Here is a 12,550-nt window from a genome sequence, read left to right on the forward strand (position 1 = left end):
AAATGCCCTGGTCCTTCCCTCATGTCACACTTCTATCCTTCGGCCCTTCATTCTCCAAGGACCCAAGCAACTCTGATCTTTTGTTTGAGGTCAGGATTTCACCCTCATCTTACAAAAGAAACTAACAAAAGGTAATAGTAAGGATGGCTATAAGACACCCTGGTGTGGCTTTGGTACTTGTATTGCCACAAATCTGTTTTAATATATATTATTTTGTTCACTGTGATATCCCCTAGCATGAAATAATTGTCAACACCATTTTGCATATGGGGAAAATCAGAGCTCATGACTGCCAAACAGCTAATTAATTCCAACTCATAACACTAAGGAAGGCCAAGAGCTGGAACACCAGGCCAGTGTTCTTCCCCCTTTAGCATCCTGTTTAGGTAACACAGAGGAAGCAGAAATTGCTAAGGATCCCCTTCTCAAGGACCCCTTCTTTTAAGGGCCAGGTCCTTCGTGGTATACCTTGAAGGTCGTATGTTAAAAGGGCCAAGGCCTTGGCAGCCTTACCAAGGTGCCTGATTCCCACCCTTGGCAGATCTTAGTTCCCAACCACCTTGCAAAAAGCAAGATTTGCAGTCAGTAACTCTAGCTCTTGAGAGGGTAGGGAGCCCAGATTCTTACATTAACAGCTGTAGACAATCATGAGACAACACGCAGGGGTGTTCACACTTCCCTAAATGAGAGAAAAGAAGCAAAGGAAGCAGAGAAGAGTTGGGAGGGGAGAAAGAGGGTGGGAAGAAAGCTATAAAAAGAAAGGATAAAAAAATAAGAGGCAAGTAAAAGAAAGAAAGCAGAAAAGAGAGATAAAAAAGGTAAAATTTCACAGCAATATAGAGTTGAAAAGGTCTTCAAAACCATCAAGGCCAAAAGGGAAGTGATTTGTGCAAAGTCACAATGGGTAGAAGGTGGGAGGCAGGAGATGGGGATTGTTATAAAAACAAGAAAAAAAACCTCAAAATTAGAAGGGCAAAGATTAAAGAAAGCCCAAGTCCTAGGTAGGAGACCAAAAACATGGAGGAAAACTGTGAGGAGCCACAAGAAGGGGAATGAGAAGGAGAAAAGGGGCTGGTGAGGGGGAAGCCAGGGGCAAGTAGCCAAGGAGAAAGGAGAGGAGAGTGAAAGCTGACACTCACCCTCACAAAGCTGGCAGGAAACCATCCCTCCTCATCGTCGATCTGGCCCCACCACCAATCCTTGTTGGAAGCATCCAAGACTTTGATGACGTCGCCAGCCTTAAATGCCAACTCCCGGTTGGCCATGGTGACGTGATCCCATACTGCCTCAGCACTAACGATGGAATCTCCAGTGATCAGCTTAGGAGACAAAATAAGAATGTGTTCAGTCCACACATCTAGCTACCTTACTTCCCCCGCTCCCCGAAGCTCTACTACTTATGGAAAAACTCACATATTAGTGGTGAAAGGTGGGGGTAATGGAGATGACACTGGAAGAGCAAGCTCTACTGGACCACAAGACAATACTAACAACTCTCCATTAGCCAGTGGGTAGAATGACCCAGAATGTGTATATGGACTATGCAGGCCTCAAACTTTTATCCCTACTCATGAGCGCCTCCCCTAGAGAAGAAAAAGCTCCAGTCCATCTGCCCTTGATGCTTCAAGGCAGCTCTGGATCTGGAACGAGTGAAGAGTCTGAAACCAATGGCTAAAATGAGGCTCGAGCATATTTGCTCTAAATTCTCTGTTCTCCCCATTTCCTCTTCTTCAACTGTCCAATTGAGAGTTGGTGATACATTATTTAACTCTACTGTACCTCACCCTCATGAGTTACAGACTATGGCATTCTTCACATATAATGGACCCCAGTCCTGCAGCCTCCTGTTCTCACCCACACATGATGCTATCCAGAAAATTCATGTGTTCATGGGTATGAAAGAATCTGGCATTTTGTGACGCCTTGCTCCCAGGAAACTCAACCTTGTCACAGATTCACTCAGTGATTTATACAACAACCATGTGAGATACATAGGGAATCTAGGTTGACTTCTGCATTTGCTAGATGTCAAAACTGAGCCACAAGGAGATTAAAGGGTAAGCTCAGATCACTCAGAAAGGTAGGGGCTACGTACGTTGGTCATTAGACTTTATGGCCAGCAGGACTTGGCTCCACATATTAGCAGGCAGACATCTATGCCACTTCCACATAAACACACACACATATGTTCATGACATTGGTCTAGGCACAGTGATGAGGATGGGTATGGGGGAATAGGCTGTTTCTCTCTGGCTGCCATCTTGACCACTGTATTATTTGTTCTCCTTTCCCCTACAACTGGTTTCAGCCTGTATGGGTCATCAATCTTCTTGGCATTTGGAGGAACAATTTCCAGAATAGAGAACATATGGCTCATCAGGCAAAGGACTTAAACATTCCCTTCCCAGATATGAATTGCTGAACATGTCCTCTAGAAGTCATCTTTTCCATCAGTCTACTCTGATGAAGGACACCAAGGTAATTATTGGCTCTGCAATACCAAAGTCAAAATAATTCAGACAACAGAGACAGAATATGGATCATGCATCCTCTCATACAGGTCTGCCTTTCAACATACCAGCCAGATAATAATCCTATGGTCATGATATTAATGCATAACACATGACACACATAGGAAAAAACACATACACTTATCTTATGACTTAGTTAAGACATTCTGTTGGTTAGCTCCTGCCTAAGGAATCCTTCATTGGGTTATAGCCATTGTTCTTTTGATAGAAGGCATAGAGGGAGCTCCTCAGCTTGGATGCAAAAGAGATTTCAAATAGGACCTTTTATAATACCACCTTTCGAGTACCTCATGAATTACTGTTTACAAAGTGTTTCACATCTACTGCATCATCTGATCCATATGAATGAGCTGGGTCTCACTATTACCCATATTTTAAAGATGAGGAAACTGAGTCTCAGAGTGGTGAACTGGTCCTTTGGCCAATCATACATGTAATAAATTATAGAGCTCGGTCTTTTGACTGCATGTGCACTAATATCTATCATGCCATACTACCAATGTCTACTAATTAGCTATAATTAACTCATAGAACTCCATTCACACCATAAACCAGATGGTTCCTATTCTTTAAGAACCCCAAAGAAGGAGATTTGGACAGCCACTTTCAGTCACAGGCACCCCTTCTAAATGGAATTTCATTTAAACTTGCTTTTTAACAATTACAGTAAAAGTCAATTTCTTCTTGTTCTGGCCACAGTGGAGGAAAAGAATTGCTGGTCACTGGCCTCAATAAAATAAGTATTTACAGAGAAGTCTCCCCTCTCCTGCCAAAAATGGGTACCAACAGGGTGTTACTAGAGCCTAACAAGTACCTGCAGCCCAACTCAGAGCATCATGAGGGTTTAAAGTTTTGTCACTGGCTGTTTATCAAGGGTCAAAAGAGTATCTTGGCATCAATTACAAATACTCTGCTCAAGACTCTAACTGTGATGCTGTTTGAATTACCCTAGGTCCAGGTCTACTTGATTCTGCTACCTGTATGTTTTTCACAGTGCAGTCTTCTTTTTAGGGAGTCCATTCTTGGCTTTCCCCAGCAGCAGCTGGCTCATTCTTGTCCCCATTTAATCTAGTTGACCTGCCTGGGCCCTCAGGTCATAAAGTCCAGCTATACTCTGGACAAAACCAATCCCTAGATAGGACCCTGTGGCCATAAACCAACTGTAAAGCCTGTTGTCAGGGCCTACTTGGAGTCAATGACAAAGCTGGATAGCACTTCAAAGATCATCACCCTTAATACCTCATTTTATAGATTAGGTATAATATAGCAGTAGTGACTTGCCTAAGATCACCAGATGGCCAACCTCCTTCCCGTTTTCCCATCATAACACCATCGATAGAAAAGGTGGAAAAAGGATACCTGGATTTAAGACCTTGCTAAAGAAGGAATGGCAAAGATGATAATATTAGCTAATACAGAGCACTAACTATATGTCAGACACTATTATAAGCACTTTATATACATAAACTCATTTAATCCTCACAGCTGCCCTATCCTACAGATGAGGAAACTGAAGCTCAGAGAAATTAAATAATTTGCTCAAATCCATACAGTCAATAAGTACTGAAGCCATAATTCAAATGCAGGCACAGTCTGATTTTTATAGCATCTTTGCTCTTACAAACTATACTGCCTCTGAGTCTCACTTTCTTCATCTGGTAATTGAAGATAATTCTACACTCCCACATGATTCATGAACTGTAAGATACTGAACCAAGAATTGACAAATGTGTGTGCAGACAATGAGAAGAGGGCACTTTAGAAGGGGATGTAGCTATATAGGGCTCCTGTGTTCTCTAGTCACAAATGCAAGCAGGAATAAGGGGATGTTCTTCCCTTATCCTCTGAGATGTTTTAAAAGTAAGCTAAATTTGGGCTGGAAATTAGTTTCAAATCTCCCTTTTTGTATATAGAATTGACTTTTAACTTGCTACAATTTTTCATAAATACGACTTTTCTCTGCTCATCCATTTTTCACCCAACACTGTACCAACAGTGAATGCCCTTCAAGCAGTATGACAAAGTGGTTAAAGGGAAGCAAACCTAGCTTCAGTTCTGGGCTCTGCTAATTTAGAACGTAGAAGTGACAATGGGAGGTGAGGAATACAAGAGAAGCCACATAAGTAATCCAAAATGGAACTGTCAGCATGTAACTAAGGATACCAAGAGTACACTATCACAAAAGCCATAGACAAAACTTTCAATCTATACAAGCTTCAGTTTAGTTTCTTCATATGCAAAATGGGGTTATTAATATCTGCCTCACAGGCAGAATTGTAGAGAAAGTGAAGTGAGTGCTAGATGTATAATGTCTAGTACTGTGCCTGGTATACTCTGGCCTAGTGCAAGACTTCAGAGGAAGGAAGGATCATTTGTGGGCTCTAAAACAGTTTTGTGGTGCACTGAAGTAGACCTTAAAGAATATGTATGATTGTAACAGATAGAGAAGGAAACAGAAAAGGTATGTGAGGCAGACTAAAGTCTCAAAGGTAAAGAGTATAGGAAATTTGATGGTAAACATGTAGTGAAGTTTGAAAAGGGCTGGGAAGATTGGGATGGAAAGACAGCTAGAAAGGTGGGCTGGAGTCTGGTTTGAAGGCTTTAAATTTCATTTGAGGAAAAGGAGATCAAAGTTGATTTGGTAGAGGGAGTTCAATCCTAAGTATGATCATTAAAGCATAAGGATAAGTAATGAGGAAATTCTTGTTTGGGCATAAAAGATGATGTTTTCTCCAATGTGCTGAATGCTGCTGGTCAGCAGGACATGCAAGTTGATTTGAAGTTCAAGAGAGAGCAAGGGAGATAGTTGTACAGGTTTGAGAGCCAATGATCCAGAAGAAATTATAGAAACCAAGAAGTTTGCCCTGGAAGAAAGTGCTAAGAAAGAAGACGAGAAACCTAGGAAAACAGCAATAAAGGGAGGTGAAGAAGAGAAGAGGAGCCAGAGAAACAAATGAAAATGGAGTTGTCAGCACATAGTTAGGATACCCAGGGGTGCAATCTCACAAAAACCAAGGACAAGTGTTTTGGGCAGCAGGAATTGATCAAATTATCAAATAAAACAGAGCTACCTATAAGAGGAAGAAAAATCAAGAAAAATCTATTTGGGAGTGGCTGTATCAAGGCTTAAATTCTCCATTTCTTATTTATAACTGGTTTATGACCCCACCAAAATCCCTAATTTCCCAATGGTCACAACTTCTTCATCTTGAGATCCCATCATCCCCAAAAGCCAGGAAATGGTACTGGGTTACTCCAGTAAGGTGCCCAAATAGCACTTAGCCTTGGGACACTGTTGATGTGACTTCTAATAAAATATTTCCCAATCCTCAGGGCATTTCAAGTACAGGACAAAATATATGTTGGTTCTTGCTCAGACTTACCACTCAGTGGGACACATGGTGTTCTGCATTCCCAAACCAAAGACACTTTTGGACATGAATAAAAAGATGAAGAGGGAGAAGAGTCATAATTCTTAAAGGAATAATATCCAATTCCTTTTTAATCTAGATTTCCCAGCAATTCTAATTTCAAATATTCTATTCCATTGTCCTACAAATAATCTGTTATCAGACCCATGTGTCCTGATTTTTTACCTGAAAATATGATCACTATACACTGTAGGCATTGGGAGTTTGATCTCTCAGGCTGGTTTCTGATCAACAATGAGGCATGTGCCTGTAGGTAACTTGGAGTGGCCAGTTGGCCCTTTTAGGAGGAAGGAAAGAAGGCAAGGAAGAGGGAGGAAGAAAGAAAAACAGAGAGGAAGAGAAGCACTAGTTGAAAACATGTGCCAGGCATTGGGTAAGGCGATTTCTTTTGTGATCTTAGTCTCTATAGCTCTCCAAGGTAAGCATTAATATACTCATTTTTACTGAATATAACCTGTGACGTTACCAAGTAGCCCACAGTCACCCAGTTAGTAGATGGTCGAGCAGATATGAATGTCTAGCTGACCTTATTTTATAGCTTTGCTTTTGTGAATCCCCAACACTACCTATCAAAAAGGCAAGGTGAGAGGGCTCCCAGCTGGTTTCTCTCTCCAGGGAGACCAGTCCACCCTGTGAATTATCTAAATCAGTAGTTCTCAATCCCCTGGAAGGCTTGTTAAAATACAGATTGCTAGGTCCCATGAGTCTCTTATTAAGTAAGTCTGAAGTGAGGCTTGAGAACTTACATTTCAAACAAGTTCCCAGGGGATGCCTGCTGGTTCAGGGACCACACTGTTGAACCACAGCCCTAGAGGGTCTTTCTAGTCTAGGCTTTACCCCTGCCTTTCCTGATGCCTCATTCTCCTAAGGATCCCCATGGCACCCCACTCCTTGTTTGGTTACAAGGTACTGCTCAGTGGTTGGTATGTCTAAGAATGAGTATTTTGGGTCACGTAGGGAGCATTCCCCGGAGAAGGCAATGGCAAGCCACTCTAGTACTATTGCCTAGAAAATCCCATGGATGGAGGAACCGGGTAGGCTGCAGTCCATGGGGTCGCTAAGGGTCGGACACAACTGAGCGACTTCACTTTCACTTTTCACTTTCACACATTGGAGAAGGAAATGGCAACCCACTCCAGTGTTCTTGCCTGGAGAATCCCAGGGATGGGGGAGCCTGGTGGGCTTCCGTCTATGGGGTCACACAGAGTCGGACACAACTGAAGTGACTTAGCAGCAGCAGCAGCGTCTGGGAGCATTCCCAATGCCAGGCCTAGTAACACAGAAATAAAACCCTCACCCAGTTTTCTTGTCTTCTTTCTTTCTTGTACCGCTTTTCTTCCTCTTCACATTCTTGACCTCTAGCTGAATAGTACCACCCCCAAAATAGTTATTTAATTAGCCTGGTTGACTGCCAAAAATACTAGAGTTTTAATGGCAAGGAGCAGCAGAGGAAAGGATTAAAAAACTGTTGTTCAGAATAATGTATGTCCAATTGCCATGAAAAATAGCTGAGCCTGGCTTTCCTTCTGAGAAGCTTCACAAGGGGATAAGAAGCGGCCTGAAGGATTTTGCCTTTCTTTAAGGTTTTTTACAGTTAATACTTGCCCCCATTCTCTCAAAAGGTCCCCTCCCTTAACAGCTGCTGCTGCTGCTAAGTCACTTCAGTCGTATCCGACTCTGTGTGACCCCATAGACGGCAGCCCGCCAGGCTCCCCCGTCCCTGGGATTCTCCAGGCAAGAGTACCGGAGTGCCCTCAACAGCTAGGCATGGACAAAAGAAAATCCCTTCCTTTGTTCCATTTGGCTGATTGGTGTTATTTGCTCAGTCATGTCCAACTTTTCATGACCCTATGGACTGTAACCCTCCAGGCTCCTCTATCCATGGGATTTTATAGGCAAGAATATTGGAGTGGGTAGCCATTCCCTTCTCCAGGGGATCTTCCTGACCCAGGGATTGAACCTGGGTCTCCTGCATTGCTGGCAGATTCTTTATTATCTGAACCACTAGGGAAGCCCTTGTTTCCTTTACGCACATTTAAAATAGCCTGGGCTTTTATTCTCTCCTGAATAAACCAGAGATATTTTTCATACGACCTTGTAAACAGACTGTTATCTTGCCCAAATTGTTCAAGGACAAGACTCTTACCCATTTCTGGGTTACAAAGGTGCAACCCAGACTGTTTCAACAATAGTGGGGAGGTATCAAAAGACTGGCTATTAGAAGAAACTCTACCAGTAAGTCACTGAATCATCTTGGATGGGTCCCTTTACCTGTCTCAGTTTCTTTATCTGTCAAGTTATAGACTTGAATCAAACAGCCCTTTCCAGTTCTGGCTTTCTACTAAGGGTAACACTTGAGCTTTGCAAAGGTCAGGAATTTCATTATTGTAGATTATTTCTTCTCACTGATCTTTGCACTTTATAGTAAGTAAGTGTTAGTCGCTCAGTCGTGCCCGACTCTTTGCGACCCCACGGACTGCATGCAGCCCACCAGGCTCCTCTGTCCATGAGATTTTCTAGGCAAGGATACTGGAGTTGGTTGCCATTTCCTTCTCCAGGGGATCCTCCCAACCCAGGGATCGAACCCAGGTCTCCTGCGCTGCAGGCAGATTCTTTACAGACTTAGCTACAAGGGAAGTTTTGCACTTGATAGGACTTTTTTTTATTGCTCTCTACTCAAGAAAATGAGAACTTGGCACTGGCTAGTCCCTACCTGAATATAACTCATTCAGGCATTGTTAGTGACACATTAAAGCACATTAAAGGCCAGTCAGACTGACTGGGAAAACTGAGGAATGGGTTTTCCACTTTAGCCCCTGACTGCTCTATTCAAAATTCAGTGGGGGGCCATAGGGCAGTTGGAGCGGGGGGTGGGGGGTGGGTGGCACGGACTTTCTTAGTGGTCCTGTGGTTAAGACTCTGCCTTCCAATGCAGGGAACTTGGGTTCAATCCTTGGTGGGGGAATATGCCATGGAGCAACTAAGCCTCATGGCAACAAGAGAAGCCCACACAACACAAATAGAGAAGCCCTTGCACCACACCTAGAGAAAGCTCACGCACCACAATGAAGACCCAGTGCAGCCAAAAATAAGTTTTAAAAAATGTCCGTGGCAGGGAAAGCTTCCCTGGTGGCGCAGTGCTAAAGAATTTGCATACCAATGCAGCAGCATGGGTTTAATCCCTGATCTGGGAAGATCCCACATGCCTTGGGACAACTAACACAACACACAATACTGAGCCTGTGCTCTAGAGCCCATGAACCACAACTACTGAGCGCACATGCCACAGCTACTGAAGCCCATGTGCCTAGAACTCGTGCTGTGCAACAAAAAAAGCCACTGCAATAAGAAGTCTCCACACTGCAACTAGACAGTAGCTCTAGCTTGCTACAACTAAAGGCCCATGCATAGCAACAAAGACTCAGCAGAGTCAAAAATAAATAAAAGTTAGTAAGGACATTTGGTCTTTGTTCTAGCCACATAACTCCTCAGATAAATCATCTTTCTCATGACATCAGCTCTTACTACCTCCAGTCCCATATTTCCAACTACCTGTTTCACATTTCCCTGGGAGCCTGCTACTGCCTCCAATAAAACATACATAAAACTCATAATATTAAGGCCCCATTCCCCTGCATCCTTATTTTTCTCATTTCTGATAAACTTTCTGGGCCTGCTGATTTTTTCTTCTACATATAGATATGACCCTTTATTGTCTTTTTCAATGCCATATCTTAGGCCTGGGCCTTATCACCTCAAGTTGCCTCCCAGCTGGCCTTCCTACAGCTCACAGGTCTCTCTCCTCCTTAATAATGCACTTCATAAAACTTCTTTGTTGGTGCCACTATCCATGCTCAAGAAGCCTCAAAAACACCCTACTGTCAATTTCTCAAAGCTCTCCTTAATCTAACCCCATCTACGGATCCAATCCTTGTCTTGAACCAACAGGGACCTTCCACTCTGGTAACACAGAGTCTCTTTCAGGCAGATGATTCCTACCTCTTGACTGATTCAGTCATTCCCTTGTCCATGGTGAAATGTAGGGACATGAGACATGCTTCCTCTTCCTTGCCATATGATCTTGGCCCACCTGCTCCTTAATCTTGTCCCTGACGACTCCACCCTGTATCTTCTCTCCCTTGCCTCTTTCACTAATTTCTACCTAGGATAAGAATATATTAAATAACATAGAGTTATTCAAGTTGTTAACCAGGGTGTTATTCTCCAAACAGATTGTATACTTGTGAACAGTAATTCTAAAACATCTGCTTAATCTATAATGAACAACATTGCTTTTAGCCTCTAAAGTTCTGTGCCCAGAGCCCTAAAACCAGGTAAGCTCTGAGGAAGATCACAGCAAAAGAGTTAGCATCTCTGTCAGGTTGCAGAATATTCTATGGGGCCAAAGAAATTGTTTGCATAATATGTACCAGATGACATATAGGCCAATCCATTGCTGATAGGATTTATGGCCAGGTGAATTCGGGTGGGCTTGCTTTTGCTGAACATCTTCACAGATGCTCAATGGTCATCAGGGAAAGAAGAAATGTCAGGTAAGAAAAAAACCTGATTTTTTTTTTAAATCATAAGGATTGCTATTTGTTTTCCATATGACTTAATACTTGACACCTAGCTAGTTTCAGCTTTAATCTGGATGCTGCAATCACCAGCTAGTTTCAGCTTTAATCTGGATGCTGCAATCACCCATAACCAGATAATTTCATTTCTGAGCAGAATAATTAATGCATTCAAGTGATGGTGACTCTAAATGTATTGAAAGGAAATATGCAAATATTGCCACTTTTCATGATGTGATTATCTTTTTCCTAGTTTGGGCATGTGATTTGTGAATCATTAGGCATTGGCTTCCTTCAATATCCCACTGTTAACATAATTTTTCACTTTAACAAAATGAAGGTTGGCTTTAGCCACACCTGGCAGACACGCAACCCAGCCCAGCTGGCTTGATTTGAAAGGAGAGGCTAGATGCAGGTCAGCTCAGCAAGAACAAGACAGACCACCTGATCCAGAGGCCAATATGTCAAAAGCCAATTCACATCTGTCAGCTCCTAAAAGCTTGGTAAATTCAGATAAGCATCTTAAGATATGAAGCCATCCAGGACATTTTCTCAATTATTATAGACTAATAACAAAGGATAACACCTCTTTCTAGACCTCTTCTAAAAGAAGTTAAGAAGTGATCTCAGCTATAATAGTGACCAAATATATGAGGTAAGGCAAGTTGCTTGTTTGGTTTACACCTTAACAATGGACTCTTCTAGTATGACACTTCAGTCATTAGCTCAACCTAATGGGCCCAGGAGTTTCTGAAGTGAGACCCAGATGCTGCCCTCAAAGCCTATGATGTCAAGAGTTTGGTCTTATTGAAGGAATAGGTCCTTTAGAGAAAATGCAGCCAATAGGGCCAAGAATTGCAAAGATCAGAGAGAAGTGTTTCCAGACCACCAATCATGATAGCATTGGCTGCAGAGGTCTCCCTCACCAGAGTAGCTCCCAACCTGATAAGCATTAGCATGCACCTTCAAAGCATCTTGGAAGTAACAGTTACTGTCAAGTTGTTGGGGAATTTTTTGGCATCATCCAGGTGCCTCTGATTCTTTATACTAGTTTCTCAATTGTCATTCCTAGACTCTTTGCTCAGAATCACCCCAGCATTCTTAACAAGCAGCCCGAGTGATTCTAAATCATATATCACACTGAGACCAAGTGTCTTTTAAATTTTCTAGAGCCTGAGTTTGAAGTACAAGAATTTCCTCTAACTGCAATGGTTTCCAAAGAAACCAGAATCTCTGAAATTCTGGCTCTTGGCTTCTCCTCCTTGTGTCAGTTTTCAGGCAGGCTAAATAATTACAGTAGTTTGTCTAAGTGGATTTTCCAAGGCTGCCTCAAGAGATTATCTGCACCTGCACCCCTACTTTCACTCCCTCCTAGACCTTCAACATTGACGCCCCTAATAGAAAATTTTTGCAGCATCTCTCTACACTACAATCTAGAAGCAATTTCCTAGAGCTATGTTCAATCTACCCAAGTCAGCTCCCAATACTCTAAGAGAAAAATTATCAGTAAAAAAAAAAAAAAATGACCCAGCAGTGCTCTTTCCACGAGTTGAGTCAGAAGCATGTCATCCCAAGCTGGAGGTCACTCTGACCCCTACCTATTTCTTGAGTCATACTGCGACCTATCTCCAAGATACTCCTGCCCTGATTATCTCACCCTTCTTGGACTTCCTGTGGCTACTAAGTTCCAGCTACCCATGTGGGTTGCTTGTTTCCTACATACCTTGAAAGATGGCCAGGGCAAGTCTAGGGGATAGGCAGGAGATTCAAAAAGCCCCAAATGCTTGAAGTGACCTATCACCCATCACCCTACACCTGGGTTCTTGAATTTCTTTACATAGTTCCACTGAGACGAGACTTGGGAGCTTTAACTTTTTCTGGACTGTGACTTGAAGGCCAGCCTTGGAATTCCTCCAAGGGATTGGTGTGGGGCTCCTCTAGGTTTACAGAAGGGTTAGGAGGTGGGGGCTAGAACTACATGAAGAATTTGTCCTCCGTGTCTCCCACATGA

General features: G+C 42.7%; 1 protein-coding gene across 7 annotated transcripts in view; it reads right to left on the reverse strand.

The window, feature by feature from the left end:
- Positions 1-12,550, reverse strand: part of ARHGEF9 (Cdc42 guanine nucleotide exchange factor 9) — a 515,595-nt gene that overhangs the window by 199,658 nt on the left and 303,387 nt on the right. For 6 of the 7 annotated variants that reach the window (XM_055438785.2, XM_088834153.1, XM_088834155.1 and 3 more), the window contains one exon: positions 1,140-1,319. The exons of the other annotated variant lie outside the window; for it this stretch is intronic. In XM_055438785.2, the coding sequence (XP_055294760.2) occupies positions 1,140-1,319 (180 nt within the window). The remainder of the gene's footprint in view (positions 1-1,139; positions 1,320-12,550) is intronic. 7 annotated transcript variants of the gene reach the window in all.

Source organism: Moschus berezovskii, chromosome X, assembly GCF_049115385.1.
Source record: "Moschus berezovskii isolate FMDL1 chromosome X, NW_MosBer_1.0, whole genome shotgun sequence".
Taxonomy (NCBI): Eukaryota; Metazoa; Chordata; class Mammalia; order Artiodactyla; family Moschidae; genus Moschus; species Moschus berezovskii.